This window comes from Macaca thibetana, chromosome 5 (genome assembly GCF_024542745.1).
Source record: "Macaca thibetana thibetana isolate TM-01 chromosome 5, ASM2454274v1, whole genome shotgun sequence".
In the NCBI taxonomy this organism is placed as follows: Eukaryota; Metazoa; Chordata; class Mammalia; order Primates; family Cercopithecidae; genus Macaca; species Macaca thibetana.
The window spans coordinates 181,025,150-181,046,759 of record NC_065582.1 but is presented as its reverse complement, the minus strand read 5'-3'; the positions used below and the strand labels follow the sequence as shown (position 1 = coordinate 181,046,759).

The 21,610-nt window shown below is 53.1% G+C and overlaps 1 protein-coding gene across 1 annotated transcript in view; it reads left to right on the top strand.

Moving 5' to 3' along the window:
* Positions 1-21,610, top strand: part of ABLIM2 (actin binding LIM protein family member 2) — a 199,445-nt gene that overhangs the window by 83,358 nt on the left and 94,477 nt on the right. The window contains exon 7 of the mRNA XM_050792242.1: positions 16,298-16,385. Within this exon, the coding sequence (XP_050648199.1) occupies positions 16,298-16,385 (88 nt within the window). The remainder of the gene's footprint in view (positions 1-16,297; positions 16,386-21,610) is intronic.

Sequence of the window (21,610 nt, the reverse complement as noted above, 5' to 3'; positions counted from 1 at the left end):
GGTGGAATGGGGTGAACCTTTGGCTCGCCTTTCCAGCTGCCACAGCTGGTACCCAACACCCGAGAGCATTCAGAACGCGGAGGGGAATGGAACCGTGAGCGCAGAGTTGCTTTTCTGGCACGAAAAAGACAGCTGGCAGAGAGCTGGACCTGACCTCAAGCCACTTTCTTTCAAACCCCCATCCAGCAACTCTACCTGGTGGGGGGACAGGGCTGGCCACACTCATCCCAGTCCCAGTCACTGTGTCTCATTCCCCTCTGCTGCAGACTCCAGGGGGCGGGATGCCCCCACAGGAAGGGTCCTGGCCCTGCACAGCAGCTGTGCGCTTCTCTGTGGAGTGGTTCCAAGAGGGATGTCCTCCATTCTCATGGATGGGAGAAAGTTTGCAAAGTCCAGAGAGGTGCTAAGAAGAAAATAAAGCCACTGACTGTGCAATTATAGTTAGCCTAACTTTCTGGCCAGTTTTCTTTCATTTTTCCTTTCCGTGTAATCACAGTTGATCTCAAACCATCTGTGCCATGTTGTATCCCAAACATCTCTGTGTTTCCCAACTCGGATTTCCTATTTAGCAGGTTCCCGGCTTATTATAAACTCCTCATAAGCATCTCTTCTTTTCGGTATTGTGGGGTCTTTTTCAGCGGCTTCATGGAGATACAGTTCACAGCATGCCCATTTCAAGGGCACAAGTCAATGGTTTTCTTTTTTCTGTTTTTGGAGGGGGTCTCACTCTGTTGCCCAGGCTGGAGTGCAATGATGTCATCACAGCTCACTGCAGCCTCACTTCCCAGGCTTCAGTGATCCTCCCACCTCAGCCTCCTGAGTAGCTGGGACTACAGGTGTGTGCCACCACACCTGGCTAATTTTTGTAATTTTTGTAGAGATGGAGTCTCACTGTGTCACCCAAGCTGGTCTCGAACTCCTGAACTTAAGCAATCCACCTGCCTTAGCCTCCCAAAATGCTGGGATTACAGGTGTGAGCCACCGCACCCAGCCCATTCAATGGTTTTCTGTATCTCCACAGATATTTACAGCCATCAGCATAGTCAATTTTAGAACAGTTTCATCACCTTGGAAAGAACCCCATACCTTTTAGCTATCACTCCTGTACCTGCAAGCCCTTGGCAACCACCATTCTACTTTCTGTCTCCACAGACTTCCCTTCTGGTCATTTCATATGAACGGAATCATAAAATATGTAGTCTTTCATGACCAGCTTCTTTCACATAGCTTGGTGTTTTCAAGGTTCGTTCAGACATAAGCTTTACTCTCGCTTCATATTTCATCATGACTCTCAGAATTACCAGGCTGGGCCGGGCGCAGTGGCTCAAGCCTGTAATCCCAGCACTTTGGGAGGCCAAGGCGAGCGCATCATGAGGTCAGGAGTTCAAGACGAGGCTGGCCAACGTGATGAAACTGTCTCTACTAAAAATACAAAAATTAGTTGTTCATGGTGGTGCATGCCTGTAATCCCAGCTACTCGAGGCTGAGGCAGGAGAATTGCTTGAACCAGGACCAGGAGGCGGAGGTTGCAGTGAGCCGAGATTGCTCCACTGCACTCCATCCTGGGCTACAGAGCGAGACTCCATCTCAAAAAAAAAAAAAAAAAAAAGAAAAAGAATTACCAGGCTGATCATTTATGGCTGGACACAGTGCCGCCTTCCAGTTTTTTACAACCATCAGTACCATTGCAGTGAACACCTTTTTTAAATTAATGCTTTGTTTGCATTTCTAATTTTTCCTAAGATATATTCACAGAAATGTAGAAGTTGAGTCAAAAACTAGGAACATTTTTAGTGTTCTTGATGGTTACTATAAATTGCTTTCTAGAAAGATTATACTGATTTACAATCTTGTCAACAAGATATAGTATTTCTCATCTAAACCATTGCCAACTTGATAGGTGGAAACATGGGATCTTGCTTTTTTCATTTCTTTTTTTAGAGATGGGGGTCTTCCTCTGTCATCCAGGCTGCAGTGCAGGGACGCAGTCATACACCTTGCAGCCTCAACCTCTTGACCTCAAGCAATACTTCCTCAGGCTCCCAAGTAGCTGGGACTACAGGCATGCAATACCAATCTTGGATAATTTTAAAAATTTTCTTAGAGACAGGGATCTTGCTGTGTTGCCCCAGCTGGCCTGGAACTCTTGGCCTCAAGTGATCCTTCCATCTCAACCTCCCAAAGTGCTGGGATTAGAGGTGTGAGCCACCGCACCCCACAGGATCTAGCTTTAATTTGCCTTTCTTCAATCCCTAGTGAGGCCGAGTCTCCTTTGTTTTATTTATTTATTTATTTATTTATTTATTTATTTATTTATTTTTGAGACAGAGTTTCGCTCTTGTTGCCCAGGCTGGAGTGCAGTGGCACAATCTCAGCTCACTGCAACCTCCACCTCCTGGGTTCAAGCCATTCTTCTGCGTCAGCCACCTGAGTAGCTGGGATTACAGGTGTGAGCCACCACGCCTGGTGGATTTTTGTATTTTTAGTAGAGACAGAATGTCACCATGTTGGCAGGCTGGTCTCGAACTCCTGATCTCAGGTGATCCACCTGCCTCAGCCTCCCAAAATGCCAGGGTTACAGACGTGAGCCACCACGCCTGGTCTTTTGTCATTTTTAGCCATTCCTAATTCTTGTATTTCAGTTATCTGATGTAAATGTTGGCTGCTTATCTATTGGGGTCTTCATGCTTTCTGCGCAGGTGGATCACATAAGACTGCAGATGTTCTGTCTGCCCTATAAGTATTTTCCTGGGTGGCGATCATATCTGATATTTATAGCCAGTGATGCATCCCAGGGACGACGTCCTGCCTGGCCCTCTCCTCTCTCTCCTTCTCCTGGGGCCGTGGCCTCTCCCTCCCTCACCCCTCCCCTTGCCCAGCCCTCGCTGGCACACTCTACCCTGTAGGAGATGGCAAGGGCTCTGGAGGAGCCTGCAGGATAGGATGGAGCCTGGCCTGATGCACTACCTGGCACTCCAAAGCCACATTTCCGTTCTCTGCAGAGAACAGCCCAGACCTTCCACACTCTCCCGGACTGCGCTCCCTGCCCACACAGCGGCCCTGTCTTCTGCTTGACAAAGAGATGGCGGCCAGACCTCAGCGAGGGCAGCCTGGGTGGCTCACTCTCCATGAGACCCCATTTCTATCCTTACTCTCTCCCCTGACCTGCTGCTTCCCGCACACCACCCCCACCCCCACCACGCCTATGCCTGGGTCCAGCCCCTCTGGCCATCGCCCCCTCTGCCGTGCTTAATCCTGTCTCCTCCCTGTCTTCCCCAGCTTATCTGCCAAGGCTTCCTCCCCAGTGGTGTTTTAGACAGTGTTCGTCTCTCCCATTAAAAACAGCAGCCTGCAGCCTGGCATGGAAGTCCCCGCTGCAGAGACTCAGCCTCCCCTCTCCCTTCGAGGCGGCCCTCTCTGTGACCCTCCACCTGCACTGTCCCCGCTGTTCCGCAGATCTGGGGGCTTTGTGTGCAGGAAACCCTAAGGCCTTTAAGCCTCCTCTTACTGACTCCTCCCTGCCTCCCCAGGGGCCATTCAGGGCCTGCGTTCCCCACTCACGTGCTGTCCCTGACCCTGCTGCTCTTACACGCAGGTGGCTCTGATGCTCAGCCAGGCCAACACCACATGCAGGCACACCCCCTCCCCCATATACACACCGCCTCCCACCGCTCACCTGGGCGTCCAGCTGGATCCACCCATGTGCCCGGCCATCAGCCACTGAGAGCCTGGTGGCAGAGCCAGACTGGAGCCCGGGCCTCGCAGATTTCCCCCGACCCTTCGTCTTCTCCTAGTGCACAGATGTGGGTTTGCATTTTTGGCTTAATAGCATAGCCACGTTGGAACATCTGGTGGCCTAAAGTGGGGTGCATCTTGGGTGCAATCAGCTGCTGCTGTTGCTGCTGCTGGTGCAGGAACCTCACCTGCCTCGCCTTTCTGACATGAGCAGCAGCCCCCACACCAGAGAGGCCCTGGCCTGGGGTCAGGGGCAGACCCCACCCAAACTCTGGTTACTCTGCCTCAGGCACGATCTGCACTGGGTGAGCAAAGTGGGTTGCATCGGGCAGTCAGTGCCCCCCCAGCCCCTTGATGGGCTGGGAGGCAAGGGTCCCACATCTGCAGTGTAAGCATCTCTGGTATTTAATGCCAGATACAGAATTTGGGGTACACCCTGGTTCATCGGGAAGGAACCATCCTAATTCGAGGAGCAGGAGCAAAACAGGTCTGGGTTTTTTCCTCCTCCTCTGCTATGGAGGAGAAAGGGCCTCCCGGGGAAGATTAATGCTTTTGTTTTCGCCTCTGCCGGGGAGGCGAGTCTGTGGCGGCGTGGCTGAGTCGGCGGGCTCCACACAGCTCTGAGCATCCTCCCCGGGTGCAAGGTGGGAACCGCGGGCGGGGACAAGCCTGGCTCCGCAGAAGGGGAGCTGCTGCTGCTGCGGTGGCGCTGCCTGATGCTTGGCCCAGCGTGCCGGCGCCCAGCCGGGTGACAGTGGACTCCCGGGGCGCAGCAGGAGCAGGTGACAGACCGCTGGCTGAAAGTGAGGGCATCCACCCTCGCAGGCACCCGTTCCAGGGAGCGGGGCACTCAAGCAGGGCCGTCAGACTGGGCTCTGGTGCCCAGACACCGTGCAGGTAGGAAGCCTGGCCCGCAACTCCAAGGGGCTGATGGGGGCTCACCGGGGCCAGGCGGGGCTGCGGGTAGGTGGGTTTTTGGCACAGAGCAGTCAGGTGTGAGACCTGGGAGCCACTTGTTCCCCCATACCCCATTTTGCCCCCCAAGGCGCTTGGCAGTGCCCCTGGCTTCTCTCTGCAGGACCCAAACACAGAGCATCCCAGGCTCCCACCACCAGCCGAGCCCTCGCCTGTGCTGTGTCTGCGTGTGGCGGGCATGGTGCCATCCTAAGTGCTGGCGCCCGTAGTGCCCGCCTGCCCGCGAAATGTGCATTTGGTGGTGACAGTGGGATTTTCCTTCCCCGTCGCTCCCTCAGTTTCTCCTAAACGTGCAGCACCCTCGTGTGTGTTGGCCTGCATCCCACCCATCTCTGCGTGTCTGTCCTGATGAGCTGGCTCCTTGCTGGGGTCCTGTGGGAGCATGGAAGGGGCTGATATCTGTGCCCCACTCCTGGGCCGGGATGGCTGGCTAGGGATGGGGGAGGCGCTGGGCTGTGGCAGCAGAGGTGGGTGGCGCCTGGCAGCAACTGCGGCAGAGCCGGCTCCTGGGGACGGATGGCACCGCCCCCACAGAGGGAGCTGGGACTCGGCAGGCAAATCCACGGGGACAGCGGTGTGACCAGCCTCTAGACCCGCACTGCATAAAGGGAGGAGGTGTGGATGAGGGGAAGCCACTGGCTTCAGTGTTCGGAGCCCAGCCTTCCAGGGACTCCATCCCTCCCTCGCCCTGTCAACACCTCCCTGCAGAGGTGGGCGGGAGTGGGGGCGCCTCTTTCCAGCCCCACCCTCCTGTTAACCCTGCCAGGGCCGAGGTCTGGGCCCCATGTGCCTCGTGCAGCCTGTGCCGGGGCCGTCTCCACGGCAACGAGAAGCCCAGCGTCCCCCTGGGACTGCGAATCAATTCCTCCTCCCTTTACTCCTCCCTCCTCCTTCCCTCCCTCTGCCCCTCCTCTTTCCTTCCCCAGTCAACCACTCCCTTCTAGACCCTTCCTGGCCTCACCATGTGTTCCACCCTGGGCTAGGTGCTGGGTTCACGGAGACGCAGGTGACAGATCCCTGCCCCAGGGGAGGCTGGCAGGAAAGGGGGTGCCCAGGCTGTCTCTGCCCTGGGTCAGGGACCAGTTGAACATCATTCTTGCAACTGCAGGACATTTGTTCTTTGCTTCATCTTGTCTGTCTTGGGGCAGGAAGTGGCGATGACTCGTCATTGGGAGAAAACAAACCGTGTTTCCAAATAAATATACAGCATTTCTGAAGGGCAGAGGTGATCACGACTTCTCAAGTCCCCAACTTCTCTCGCTCAGAAGGAATACCTGTTTATCATAAAATAAGCCCAAATATTCATAGTGCCACCCCCGCAGCTAACTACTGCTGGCATCTAGAAGTCGTCCTTTTAGTTTTTGCACACGTGCAGATACACACATCCACAGACACACAGAGATATACACACACAGGCACCACCCACGGAAAACACACATGGACACACAGACACAGGAAGAAACACAGGCACACACAGTCACACACACGAGACAGACACACACAGGCACAGACTCACATACACATAGGCCACACACAGGACACACAGACATACACACACAGACACAGATTATACACATACATAGACACATGCAGACACACAAGCATACAGAAAGACACAGATGACACAGACACACTCAGATACACAGATATATACACACACAAAGCACACAGACAACACACAAAAGGACACACAGATCACATACACGTACAAGACATGCAGACAGCACACTTAGGCACACAAACAACTCAGATGGAAATAAACACACAGAAACACATGATACAGCCAACATAAACACAGGGACACAGACACCAACACAGACACACAGAAAACACACACGGATCCCACAGACACGTACACATAGACAACACGTAGAGACACACAAGCACACGGAGAGACACAGACAACATTCATGGACACAACAACACATACACAGACAACATGTGGACACATGGACACAGAGACTGCACAGAGCAACACACAGACAACACACAAACACACACAGAGACACTCAGGTATGCACACAGACAACCAAGACAGCACACACAGAAAGACATCCACACAGACACACAGGCAAAACATGGAGACACACAGACACGCACATGCGCACACACCCTTTGCCAGATCACCGTGTTCCTGCCTTGCCTCATGCCAGCAGCACATCAGAGCCCCTGGTCCTACCCTTCCATGCCGGCCTGTCATGTCCTCCCTTGCATCCACTGATCCCTGGACAATGTGCTCATCACTGTCTTTGTAGCAGGACCCTCCGAGCCTGGACACGCTGAGTGCGTGTGAACATCCGCAGGCTGGATTCTGCCAGAGGCTTTCCCAAACTTAGTATTCTCTGGTCCTCTCGGGCCGCTCAGGCTGCCCTCCTGGGCACCGCGTTCCCTTGTTCAGAACGTCCCCACTGGACAGCTCCTCTGCCAGTGCCACTGCTGGAGGGGACACCAGGGTACAGCAGAGAATGAGGCCAGTAGGCCAAGCTCTCCTGAGGCTCACGCCCTAAAGGGAGCTGGGTAGAAAGGAAGAGGGAGCAGGGCCAGGAGTGAGTGCACTGGACAGGCCTGGGCCCAAGAGGAGCTGTGTTCCAAGGCGCGGGGAAGGTCTGAGGAGGGCCCCAGAGCTCGAGGGGCCTTGCTGGGCATTGCTCAGAGTGGAGCCCTTCTTTCTGGGATGCAGTGGCCCCTGGGGATTCTGGGGACTCTGTCCTGGCCGCCAAACTCCCCCAGGGGGATCCCCTGCTCGTAGCTTTCATTTGTTTCTTTATAAATATCATTTTGTCTGTGCATCACGGTGATTAGGGCTTTTAAGATCTGGACTCAGCCGGGCGCGGTGGCTCAAGCCTGTTATCCCAGCACTTTGGGAGGCTGAGACGGGCGGATCACAAGGTCAGGAGATCGAGACCATCCTGGCAAACACGGTGAAACCCCGTCTCTACTAAAAAATACAAAAAACTAGCCGGGCGAGGTGGCGGGCGCCTGTGGTCCCAGCTACTCCGGAGGCTGAGGCAGGAGAATGGCGTGAACCCGGGAGGCGGAGCTTGCAGTGAGCTGAGATCCGGCCACTGCACTCCAGCCTGGGCGGCAGAGCCAGACTCCGTCTCAAAAAAAAAAAAGATCTGGACTCAGTTCTGGAAGTTCAGAAAGGAAACTAGAGCTCTGAACTGGGCCGGTGACTGTGTGAGGAGCAGCTGCTGGGAGCTGCCTGCCCCAGAGAGGCGCGGCCCGCAGGCCCAGCCCCAGCCCTCGGCTGAGCGGAAGCCTGGAGCGGGAAGGAGGGAGGGGAAGCGTGGCCGCTGTCCAGTGGGCAGAGGAGGCCTTTGCACCCGGATTCCGTGGTTGGATTCAGGGAGGAAAGGGGCCGCCTGCCTCAGGTGTGACCGGCTCATGGCAGAGAGGGCCGACCCATTGTCCAGAAGCCCAGAAACGGGGGCCACCAGCTCTCCTCTGCCAGGACAGGAGGGGTTTCTGGAGCCGGGGCAGCTTTGCCCCACTTCTGTCCTGCTGGCCCTGCTCTGCGCATCACAGTGGGGGTGTCCCTAAAGCCTCTGCCCTCTGACCCGGCACTGGCTGAGGACCTGTGGTCACCCTGAGCCATCACAGGCTGTGGGTCTGCGTCCCTGGCACCCCGTTCTGCCGTATTAAAGATGACAGCCGCCCCTCGGAAGGCACAAGATGGTCTTCCTAAAACCATGCGCTGCAGTCTTTCAGCTGCTCGTCTATTTTGAAAGCTGAGCCATCTTGAGCCCCACACGGGCGATGCTGGGACTCCCACCTGCCTGGGGAGCTGTGCACTCACTGGAACCACCAGTGGCCGAGGTTTCAGGCACTCCTTGGGTGGCAATTGGGAGGATGTGGCCAGTGTGCCAATGACTGGGACATCCCAGTCACTATGAGAGAAAAGGAGTGACAACAGGAGGTGACACGGGGAATGAGGACACTTCTAATTTTTTTTTTTTGAGACGGAGTCTCGCTCTGTCGCCCAGGCTGGAGTGCAGTGGTTGGATCTCAGCTCACTGCAAGCTCCGCCTCCCAGATTTACGCCATTCTCCTGCCTCAGCCTCCCAAGTAACTGGGACTACAGGCGCCCGCCACCTCGCCTGGCTAGTTTTTTGTATTTTTTAGTAGAGACGGGGTTTCACCGTGTTAGCCAGGATGGTCTCGATCTCCTGACCTCGTGATCCGCCCATCTCGGCCTCCCAAAGTGCTGGGATTACAGGCTTGAGCCACCACGCCTGGCCCCTAATTTTTTATTCCATCAGCCCCTCGATGGCCACCTGTGACCCACTGGTTCTCAGCAGGAAGTATGGGGCAGGGATGGGGTGACCTGTGCCATGCTGGTACCTTCCAGCTAAATGTCCTCTGGAATCACAGAGCCCGGTTATACTACCCCAGCCTGAGAGGGAGGGACAGGCCTCTCCGTCTTACACACGGGGACGCTGAACCCCAGCAGGTGACATGGAGCCTGAGTCACAAAGCCAGAAACGGAGACTCTCAGGCTGGAATCTGTCACCTCCATGGCTTTGGCCACGAGCCTGGGACAGGCCTGAGCACCTGCAGGTACATTTACTCTGTCCACTTGACAGCCCCATGGTGTCCCCCAGGGCCTGAGGACGCAGGCACTCCAGCCCTGCCTCTTCACCACAGGTGGATTCTTCCAGAGCATGGAGCATCCTTAAAATGTAACAGTTTGGCTGTTGACTCTCACGCTTTGTGAGTGGCCCAAACTGTAAGTGAGGGTGCTGGCTGCCCCTGGCCACACAGCTGTGCCATCACTGGAAAGGGTGCAGAGCTGGCACTGGCTCAGACTTGGTTCTAACTCTGCTGCGTGGCTTCTTGGACCCCAGGCTGCTCCTCTGTGCCATGGGCCGGGCCGTGGCACGTACAGCGTGGAAGGTTTCTGTCTCTACCTCCAGTGCGGTAGGAGCTCTGCCACCCTTCCTTTTCCTGCGTCTGTGCGTTGGTTGTGGGGGGAGCGCTATTGACAGGGAGCCGGTGAGCTAAGGATGCAGTTAATTCCATGTTCTGAGGCCCCTGACCTGCAGGGGCTCAGCCACAAATGTCCCCGATTGTCCCCAGGGCTCATGGAGTCTTCCCAGGAGACAGCATCCAGCCCGCCTGCTTTGGATCCTGGCTCCTCATTCTCTCAATGACATGGCCTTGGGTAGGCCTCGTCGCCTCCCTGAGGCTCGACCTCCTCCTCTGGAAAACAAGGAGTGACAATAGTGCTCACCCCAAAGGGCTGCCGTGAGGATGAACTTGAGGCAGGCAGAGCACCTGACACGATGCTTGGCATGTGGTTGGTCATTTAAAAGTTGGCCGTTTGGGGATCAACTCTTCTTTAACAAATTGAGGTGACATTCATGTAACATACAATTAGCCATTTAAAATGTTCAGTGGCATTTGGTGCGTTCATAGTATCACGCAATTTCCAGTTCTCTCTAGTTCCAAAACTTTTTCGTCACCCCGAGAGGAAACCTCACCCCCACTAGGCAGTTACTCCCCATTGCCTCCTCCCCCAGCCCCTGGCAGCCACCTGCTTTCTGTCTCCGTGGATTTGCCTGCTCTGGATGTTCCATAGTGAAGGAATCCTCTACCCCATGGCTTTGCGTCTGGTGTCTTTCACTGCACACGTTTTCAGAGTTCATGTTGTAGCAGGATCAGTGCTTCCATTCCTGTCCATGGCTAAATAATACTCCCTGGCGTGGATACGCCACAATTTCTTCATCTATGATGGAAGACGGCTGTTCCTACCCTTTGGCAGTTATATAGAATGCTGCTGTGAACATCATGTACAGGTTTTTGTGTGGAACCTTCCTTCCTTCCTTCCTTCCTTCCTTCCTTCCTTCCTTCCTTCCTTCCTTCCTTCTTTCCTTCTTTCCCTCCCTCCCTCCCTGCCTCTCTCCTTCCCTTCTTTCTTCCTTTCCTTTCCTTTCCTTTCCTTTCCTTTCCTTTCCTTTCCTTTCCTTTCCTTTCCTTTCTTTCATTTCTTTCTTTCCTTCTTTCCGGAGTCTTGCTCTGTTGCTTAGGCTGCAGTGCAGTGATGCGATCTCAGCTCACTGCAACTTCTGCCTCCGGAGGTCAAGTGATTCTCCTGTCTCAGCCTCCCGAGTAGCTGGGATTACACGCACCCACCACCAAGCCTGGCTAATTTTTGTATTTTTAGTAGAGATGGGGTTTTGCCATGTTGGTCAGGCTGGTCTAAAACTCCTGACCTCAGGTGATCTGCCTGCCTTGGCCTCCCAAAGTGCTGGGATTACAGGCTTGAGCCACCATGCCCAGCCACGTTTTCATTTCTCCTGTTCTTTTCTCTTCGTTTTCCTTAAATGCCAAAGAGTGAAATTCCTGGCTCCTGGCAATTCTGTGTTTAACTTCTTGAAAAACCAACACACTGTTTCCCACAGTAGCTGCACCAGTTTGTGTTTCCATCAGCAGTGCTCGAGGGTTCCTGTGTCTTTTTTTTTTTTTTTTTTTTTTTTTTTTTGAGACGGAGTCTTGCTCTGTCTCCCAGGCTGGACTGCAGTGGCCGGATCGCAGCTCACTGCAAGCTCTGCCTCCCGAGTTTACGCCATTCTCCTGCCTCAGCCTCCCGAGTAGCTGGGACTACAGGCACCCGCCACCTCACCCGGCTAGTTTTTTGTATTTTTTAGTAGAGATGGGGTTTCACCATGTTAGCCAGGATGGTCTCGATCTCCTGACCTCGTGATCCGCCCATCTCGGCCTCCCAAAGTGCTGGGATTACAGGCTTGAGCCACCACGCCCGGCCAGGGTTCCTGTGTCTTGACATCCTCACCAACACCTTGTCTTTTCCTTTCTGTGTTGTTATTATTGTAACTCCCCTTGTGGGTATGAAGTGGTGTCTCCTATGGCTTTGATTTGCATTTTCTTAATGACAATGATGTTGAGCATCTTTTCATGTACCAGTTGTCTATTTGTGTATTTTCACTGAAGAAGTGTCTATTCAAGTCCTTTGCCACCTTTTTAAAACATTTCTTTAAGAGTCTGGGTTTCACTCTGTCATGTAGGCTGGAGTGCAGTGGCATGATTAGAGCTCACCGTAACTTACAACTCCTGGGCTCAAAGTATCCTCCCACCTCAGCCTCCTGAGTAGCTGGGACTACAGGCACAAGCCACCATGCCTGGCTAATTTTTCTTTTTTTGTGTGTGAAGAATGTGTCTCACTGTGTTGCCCAGGCGGGTCTTGAACTCCTGGCCTCAAGTGATCCTCTTGCCTTGGCCTCTGAAAGCACTTGGATTACTGGTGTGAGCCACTGCACCAGTCCTCTTAACAGCATGTTTTCTTCTAATCATTTTTCAGTGTTAGCTCTTGTATTTAGGTCTTTGCTTTGTTGGCATGTAATACACACAGAGGGGTGCATGAATTATACCTATGCATCTTGATACATTTTAACAAACTGGACACACCCATGGAACTGGTGCCAAGTCAAGAAGGAGAACAGACCCAGTGCCCCAGACTCCCCCGTGAGTCCCCGAGGGCTACGGGGACTACTCTAGCCATGTAGATCACTTTGCCTGGTTTTGAACTTCCTCAACCTGGGGCCTATTCTCTTGTGTCCAACTTCTTGGCTTGGATCAGTTCACCAGCATCCTCTGTGTTGTTCATTCAGGGCACGAGGGTACAGGTGTGTTAGTCCACTCCTGTGATGGGTAACAGAATACCTGAAACTCCTGGGGAATTTGTAAAGAAAAGGATGGATTTCCTACAGTGATGGAGGCTGCAAATCCGGGGTGGAGAGGCACATCCTGTGGATGGTGGGAACTTTCTGCAGAGTCCCATGGTGACGGGCTGAGTGTGCTGGCTGGCTCAGAGCTTTCCTCCTGTCTTCAGAGCCACCCATCCCGCTCCCATGATGGCCCATTAATCCATGAATGGATCAGTCCATCCTGACAGCAACACCTTCACAGTCTGCCCCCTCTCAATACTGCCACACTGGTGATTAGATTTCAACTTGAGTTTTGAAGGGGATGTTGGGAACAAATGCTTGGTGCCACAAAGAAGAATTAGCACTGAGACAAAGGACAAAGGGTTTCTCAGCAAGGCAAATTTACTTCTGCAGAAGGGTGCGTCTCATGTATACAGCAATGGCGAGAGCACACAGAACAAAGGAAATCAGGGTTTTTATTATCTCTAATGCAGCTTCTGCTTCTGTGTCTTTCCCCTATTTTCTAGGGTCAGACCACACAGTCTGAACTAGTCCCGACTGGCTAAACATTTAAACTTTCTTAGATAAGGTAGGCACGTAAGGGAGGTGAGAAGCGAGAGAAAGGGGGTCAATTACAGAGGGACTAGGAAAGTAACCTATTCCCTAATAAGGAAAGGAATGTGGACTGGGGTTTGTAGCAAGTTCAGGCGTGCCCAGGCATATTCAGATGAGTTGGGGCACAGCAAAGGCAAGGGGGTATTTGGAATTACAGTACAGAGAACAGGGAAACTGGCTAAGCTGTTTGAAGAGGGAACCTAACTGTATCTAACAGGGACAAACATTTGAGCTGTAGCAGCAAGCATGTGAGGAGGGGGTCCATGCACCAGACCTGAGATCCGTACCAGGCTGGGGGTTGATCACCTGCCAGGCCTGGGCATGGGCTTAAGCTCTGCACTTGGGAGCCAGCCTCCTGGGCTATAACTGCAGCTCTACCACCTGCTGCTGTGTGAACTTGCTCACACTCTTCCACCTCTCTGTGCCTCTTGTGGTCAGTGAGAGTAATAATATACCCATAGCACTGCCACAAGGACTCGACAAGTTAATGTGTGTAACGAGCTTCTTGGCACGAGCTGTGGAGACCATAGCCACTGCTGCTGTGGAGGGCTCAAGCCCATTGTCTTAGAAACTGTCCCAGCAGACTGGACGCGGTGGCTCACACCTGTAATCCAGCACTTTGGGAGGCCAAGGCGGGCAGATCACAAGGTCAAGAGATCGAGACCATCCTTGCCAACATGGTGAAACCCTGTCTCTACTAAAAATACAAAAATTAGCTGGTCATGGTGGTATGTGCGTGTAGTCCCAGCTACTCAGGAGGCTGAGGCAGGAGAATCACTTGAACCCGGAAGGCAGAGGTTGCAGTGAGCCGAGATCATGCCTCTGCACTCCAGCCTGGCGACAGAGGGAGACTGTGAAAGAAAGAAAGAAAGAAAAAGAAAGAAAAAGAAAGAGAGGAGAGGAGAGGAGAGGAGAGGAGAGGGAAGGAGAGGAGAGAGAGAGAGGAGAAGAGGAGAGGAGAAAGAAGAGGAGAGGAGAGGAAGGAGAGGAGAAGAGAGGAAGAGAAGAGGAGAGGAGGAGAGGAGAGAGAAGAGGAGAGGAGAGGAGAGAGAAGAAAGGAAGGAAGGGAAGGGAGAAGGGAGGGAAGAGGGAAGGGAAGGGAGGGAAGAGGGAGGGAGGGAAGGAGAGGAGGGAGGGAAGGGAGGGAAGGAGGGAAGGGAGGGAGGAAGGAAGGGAAGGGAGGGAAGGGAGGGAAGGAAGGGAAGGAAGGGAAGGAAGGGAAGGAAGGGAAGGAAGGGAAGGAAGGGAAGGAAAGGAAACTGTCCCAGCAGTGTTCTCTCTAGATTCACATGTGGCCGTGCCGTGTAGACATGCCACGGAGACAGCAGGGTTTGTTTGCCCTGCAGGGTTGCTTTCCATCCCCTGTGGCTATCATAGAACTCCTGCTGTTAGAGGAAGTCAGTGTGAAGTTGGGGCACCTGGATTAAGCAGGCGTGAGGACAGGTCACAGGCCATAAACTCAGGAATACTCATTATGAATGCAGTGAGCCGGCAGCTGACAACTGTGACGTTGATACCTGGTGACTTTTATTTTTAAAACTACAAAGTTGTCTCAGTCTCTGATTTACACTTAAGAGTGCTACTCAGACCAGGCCGGGTGCGGTGGCTCACGCCTGTAATCCTAGCAGTTTGGGAGGCTGAGGAGGATGGATCAGGAGATCGAGGCTATCCTGGCTAACACAGTGAAACCCCATCTCTATAAAACTACAAAAAACTAGCCGGGCGCTGTGGCGGGCGCCTGTAGTCCCAGCTACTCAGGAGGCTGAGGCAGGAGAATGGCGTGAACCTGGGAGGTGGAGCTTGCAGTGATCTGAGATCGTGCCACTGCACTCCAGCCTGGGCGACAGAGTGAGACTCTGTCTCCAAAAAAAAATAAAAAGAGTGCTACTCAGACCACTGGACATTTGAATAATTGTGATCAGCGAAATGATCATTTCACCCACATTCTGGGGCCAGATGCTGTGGCGTGACCTTCTGTCCAGAGAGATCCCTGCACCTGGTGCTCCCTGACGTGGCCCAGGTGCCAGGCCCTGCGTTTGAGAGGCTGGTCATCTAGTGGGGAAGAATACACGAAGGTAATCCCCAAACAGTGTGGAAAGGGGGCTGTGAACACCCAAATTACAGAAGCGTTCAGGGAAAGCTGCCGAGAGGAGGTGGCGTTTGGGATGAGAGAGCAGTCAGGGTGGCAGGGGTGGGAGAGTGGGAGGGCTGCTCCAGTGGAGGGGGCAGCTGGTGCCGAGGCCTGGGCCCTGGAGGGCAGACAGGACTGAAGTCAACCTCCTCACCTGCGGGAAGGGCCCCTTTGCTGGAAGACTCATGGCCTCATCACCTGGCCGGGAGTTTGGCAGAGGAGGCCACACCAGGCTCTGCGCAGGAGAAAACCTGCTCTGGGGTTCTTCCTCCCAATACACAGGGGCCACCTCAGGGGCTGTTTTTATCCTAGGGGAGGCACGGGACAGGGAAAACTGGATGCTCAAAACGACATTTCAGCCCTTTACTTACTGATTCAGGAAACTGGTTATTACAAATTCAAATGTAGGTAGGGATTAGGAAACTTCTTCCCATTCCCGTTTTAGGAAAGAGTGAGCCACGGGGATTTAGCCTCCACATTTAGCAACAGGCTGCACCCACCATGCCCTCAGGGTAGGAAGTATGCGCTGGAATGTGGGGGTGAAGGCAGCATTTCGGGGTGGGTTTTTTTTTTTTCCTCCAGGCAAAAATAAGCCAAACCAGGCAATGTAATTTGTTTGGGTTATTTCAGTATTAGCATTTGTAATCTAATTTAATAAATTTCAAGAATGATAAAAACAAAATGCTCGTTGAACATACAGAGCAATACAGAGATATGAAAAGGAAAGTATTCATCCTTTTTCACCCCACTCCCCTAATTTCTGCACCTGGGGAAATCGTGTTATCTTTCCCTCCCCTCCCTCTCCCCTTTTCTTCCTCCTCCTCCTGCCCCTCCGGCTCCCTCTGGAGATATCAAGGCCCCTCTGTGGAGACCGCCTGGTGGAGGAGGCAGACCCCTCCTGGACTACCCCAGCAGGGAGCTGCACACTGGGCTCCTGCAGCCTGGGCAAGTGCAGCCAGGTCCCCCCCTGCCTCCCCACAGGGCGCCTTGGACAGCCTGGGGCACCCCCTGGGTCTGGGCTCTGCTCAGGGGTCTTGGGTACCAATGGTGGGGGCTGGCCCTTCCAGTATCCCCTGAGTACCTGTGCGCAGAGCGTGCTGTATCCGTGCCGGGCACTGTGACCCAGCTGACCTTTCTGGCTTTAGTAGAAACACTCTGTTTTGTGCTTTTTTTACAGGCCGGGGAGAAGCACTACCACCCTTCCTGCGCGCTATGTGTCAGGTGCGGCCAGATGTTTGCAGAAGGCGAAGAGATGTATCTACAAGGTACAAATTAAAATGTGTTGTTTGGTCCCCTAGAGCAAGGAACTACACATGCTGGGTGTGAATGGCTTGGTTACAGCGTCAGCTCGCTAGGTCACGAACAGCCCAGCCACAGCGGGGAGCCGGCAGGGCAGGGTGGGGGCACGTGCCAGGCCAGCCTCCTCAGCCTGCCTTGTCTGTCCAGTGACCTCAGCGAGCCCGAGACCAGCAAGAAAGGAAAAGGGCCGAGCCAAAGACCAGCATGCAGAAGTGCTAGCTATTTGGCTGCAAGTAGCAAAGCTTAAACAAATACAGCCTGTTCACATCCATTGCCACTTCAGGCCCCTTCTGGACAGCCACGCCAGCTCAGGGAGTCTGAGTTAGGAGTTTTAGGTGTTTCCTGCCCCAGCCACCCAGCCTGCTGCAACCCCTCTGTCCACAAAGGAGGTGGGTAACGAGGTACTGAGGGCACTGGCAGCAGCCGAGGCTTTCTTCCAGGAGCAAGGGAAGAGCCAGCCCCACAGAGCGTTGGTGAAAGGAGGGTTTGGAGGAAAACGTAGCAGACTTCTAACGGGCCCCATGGGAAATGCCCCAAGCCCACTCACCATTAAAAATCACTGTCATCACAAAGGCGGGGTGTCCTGTGGGCTGCCAGACCTGATGAAAGAGCGAGACTCGAGGACTGGTCGTCTCTCCTCCTCCCAGATTAACCTTTTTTAGCTCATTGCTTCTCATTTTCACAATTAAATTAACCTTCTGATGGTAGCATTCAGCCACTCTTTATTCCTTCACAATGTAGGTATCCAGTGAGAGGGGAGGAGGGAGACAATGACTCCTAGAAGGGGAAGAAACATAATTTTCTACCTTTTATAGTTCTTAGTTGGGACAGATCCTGTAACAAAAGACAGATTAATAAGATAAGGATGAACAGAAGAACAGAAGCTTATTAACACATGCACCTTGTGTATGTGCAAAGGTAGCCCAGAGAAATGAGGACACGCAGGGGCAGATCTCCAAGAGGCAGTTTGGGGTTTTTTGCTTCTGTTTTTGGGGTTTTCTTTTCTTTTCCTTTTTTTTTTTTGAATCGGAGTCTTGCTCTGTTGCCCAGACTGGAGTGCAGTGGCAAGATCTTGGCTCACTGCAACCTCCGCCTCCTGGGTTCAAGCAATTCTCCTGCCTCAGCCTTCCAAGTAGCTGGGACTACAGACATATATCACCACACCCAGCTAATTTTTTTGTGTGTATTTTTAGTAGAGATGGGGTTTCACCATGTTGGTCAGGCTAGTCTTGAACTCCTGACCTCAGGCGATCTGCCCACCTTGGCCTCCCAAAGTGCTGAAATTACAGGTGTAATCCACCACACCCAGCCGTCAGAGGCAGTTTTGACCTCAGTCTGAAACAACAGCATTCCCTACAACGAAGAAGGAAGGGTGTGGGGAGGCACAGTTATGTTGAGTGGGGGGGTGGGAGGGGACAGGGGGGCACCTTAGGCAAGGGGGAGGTATGCTGTGTGCCTTCTCCACTGAGAAGAGACCCAGGGACTTCGGGTCACCCTCATCTTCCTGGTGCAGAAAGGAGACACCCTTAGAGTTGGAGGTTTCTTTTGGAGATCTCAATTCCCCTTATAAAATGGTCACTTCTACTTGGTTTTCAATGCTTTTCTGAGTCTACCGTTTCCCTCAGTAATCAACTCAAAATAACCCTTATGCCAAAGGGGCATGTTAGGGGTGGCACATTCTGGCCTGCTAGTCCTGTTTGGGGTGGCATGTTCTGAGCCCCATCACTCTCCTTGCAGAGAGGCCCCTAGAGTTATGCTTCATCTTATCACTCCGACCACCCCTCTATGTATTGCTTATGCATTCCCTGAGCCCTCCCTGCTAAAGAAAATTATTCTGGCACTCATTAAAACCGGTAAGGAAGACTCTTCCCAACAGGAGTCAGGACCATCGCAAGGGACGAGAGAGGGGATGAGATTCTGAATACGGCAGACAGTGGGGATCGCAGCCAATGAGAAGCGATGGGGTGGCGGGTGGAAAGTCGCTCGAAGTCCTGGGCTTCTTGCTGAACTGACCCCACGAGATGCTTGCCAAAGACGGGCTAAGGACTGAGACATCAAAGAAAGGAGAGGAACTCAATCAGAAGTGGCGGGAGATTAGGTTTCTAGGCCCGGGGATTCCTGCCAAACTAATTTTGCAGGATTCTCGCAGAAACGGGGCCAGGCAGGCCTAAGACTGGATGGGTTGGGAGGGTGATGGTGGAGACCTGGGTAAAAGTCGAGGCCTAATTGAGAAGAGGGTTCAGAGGAGTCTGACCCAAGGGCCTGGTCCGGGGAGCACTGGTGGGACAGGGCTGTGTGTTGGAGTGCGGCCCCCAAGCCTGATGATGGATGGGATGGGGCAGAGGGGCCCTGGCGAGGACGGGTCTGGTCTTGAGGCTTCATCTCTTTAGCCACAGCTCCCTTTTGAAGATTCTCCGTCTTTAGTGCTCCCAGAAGCCAGCTGGGCCAGGCCGGGTGGGGGAGAGCGGCTGTCAGAGCATCTGCCGGGCAGGTGCCTGCAGGCTGTTGAATGACCTCATGTAGCCATCGTCACAGGGCCGTGGGTCACACAGACCTCCCTTTCTCAGGCAGAACCCAGCAGGGTGATGTCAGACAGGACAGCCTCGTCCCCAGTGTCGCCTGTTCCTTGAGTCTGCTCGAGAACCCGTCAAAGGGTCCTTTGGGACCGTCCCAGCAGTGCCAGGCTGTCTGGCCAGGGGCCTTGCTCTGCATGGGGCTTGGCCCCACAGTAAAGAGCATCCTTAGACAGTGGGGCCCGGTGGACGCTGAGCACAATGGCCTTGGGAGGGCAGCTCAGGGACACAAGTTGACATCAAGGGTAACCTCATCTCAGGAACAAAGGCGCCCTTCAGGACGGGCCTGAGGCCGGCCCCCACTTCTGCTGTGAGGTTCTGTGGGGTGTCAAACCCAGGCCCACCCCCTCTCCTAACTTGGATTTCTCAGTCTGAATGATGACAGGTCTGACCAGCTGTGTGGCTTTGAGGCTCTGCTCCCTGGCACAGGCCTCCTTGGGGCCCCCACCCTGCCTGGTCATCCTGAGACCCTCTGTGTGGCCTCCAGGGATGTCGCGGCTCTGTGCAGATGTTATTTGGCTGGCAAATCCTGCTGCAATAAAAGCTCTGAAAAGCATGGGCCCCAGCAACCCCCACAGTCTCCGGGGCGATGAGGCTAGGCCAACCCCCACAGTCCACCACCACTCCTGCCGTGGACTTTCCCGTAAACATGGGGTGGGGCGTTAGATCCCGCTAATTGTTGAGATGCCCGTATTAAAATAATGAGATACTCCTTTTTCCTGCTGGGATAAAAAGATAAAAAGGAAGTGTGAGCCCCATGTTGGTTAGAAGTCAAGGACACAGGCTTCTTACGCAGCTAGTAGGGGTGAAAATTGGGAAATTGCCAGAAAAATCTCAAGAGCCCTAAACGTGACCCCTCTCTTTGAGCCAATACTCCATTTACAGGAAGTATGTGCCAGTTGTGTGCAATGGAGCCCTTGCAATGTTAGTTAGAAACAAATAAAATGTTAGAAAGATCAGGAGAGGAGGCCAGGTGCAGTGGCTCATGCCTGTAATTCCAGCACTTTGGGAGGCTGAGGTGGATGGGTCACCTGAGGTCAGAAGTTCAGGACATGGTGAAATCCCGTATCTACTAAAATAGTGTGGGCCGGGTGCAGTGGCTCACGCCTGTAATCCCAACACTTTGGGAGGCCAAGGAGGGAGATCATGAGGTCAGGAGATCAAGACCATCCCGGCTAACACGGTGAAACCCTGTCTCTACTAAAAATACAAAAAATTAGCCAGGCGTGGTGGTGGGCGCCTGTAGTCCCAGCTACTCAGAAGGCTGAGGCAGAAGAATGGCATGAACCTGGGAGGCGGAGCTTGCAGTAAACCGAGATCCCACCACTCCACTCCAGCCTGGGTGACAGAGCGAGACTCCATCTCAAAAAACAAAACAAAACAAAAAAAGACTGGATGCGGTGGTACATGCCTATAATCCCAGCTACTCAGAAGGCTGAGGCACGAGAGTCTCTTGAACCTGGGAGGCAAAGGTTGTAGTGAGCTGGGATCACGTAACTGCACTCCAACCTGGGCAACAGAGAGAGTCTGTCTTAAAAAAAAGAAAGAAAGAAAGATCAGGAGAGGAGTAGAGAGATAAAATTCTTATCTATCCATTTTGTGTAGCCCTTAAAGTTGCATGTTTTGATATTTAATTAACTGAGGAAATGTTCAAGACATTTTTAAGCAAATATGTAGGATATGAAATTGTGTCTGTGGGCTGGGTGTAGTGGCTCACACCTGTAATCTCAGCACTTTGGGAGGCCGAGGCAGGCAGATTGCTTGAGCCCAGGAGTTCGAGACCAGCCTGGTCAACATAGTGAGACCCCATCTCTACAAAAAATGAAAAATTAGCTGCGTGTGGTGCTATGCGCCTTTAGTCCCAGTCACTTGGGAGGCTGAGGCAGGAGGATTGCTTGAGCCCAGGAGGTGGGGGCTGCAGTGAGCTGTGTTTGCACCACTGCATGCAGGCTGGGTGACAGAGTGAGACCCTGTCTCAAAAAAAACAAAAAAGAAAGATTGTGTAAGTACACTGAACCCCTTCCATTTGTAGGTACACCTATACTAGAAGGCAGCCAACAAAAAGCGAGTGATAGATTAGAAATTATTTTGATTTCATTTACACTTTTTTAATGATTTCTATGACTTTTAATAAGAGACATCTATTACTTTTTTTTTTGAGTCAGAGTCTCTCTTTGTTGCCCGGGCTGGAGTGCAGTGGTACAATCTTGGCTCACTGCAACCTCTGCCTCCTGGGTTCAAGCAATTCTCCTGCCTCAGCCTCCCAAATAGCTGGGATTACAGGCGCCCACCACAACGCCTGTCTAATTTTTGTATTTTTAATAGACACGGGGTTTCGCCATGTTGGTCAGGCTGGTCTTGAACTCCTGGCCTCAGGTGATCCACCCACCTCGGCCTTCCAAAGTGCTGGGATTATAGGCATGAGCCACCTCGCCCGGCCCTATTACGTTTATGGCCATATATATTTTTTTAAATTTATAAACAAGAAATGTTTTCTATGCACTCACGCATGGAACCCAGTCACCATCTCTCAGAGCTCCGAGTTGCTGCTCTGTCCTCAGAAAGGAGCCGCCATGAAATCTACGTGACCCCGAGGGCTTTGCAGGCAGGAGATGGGA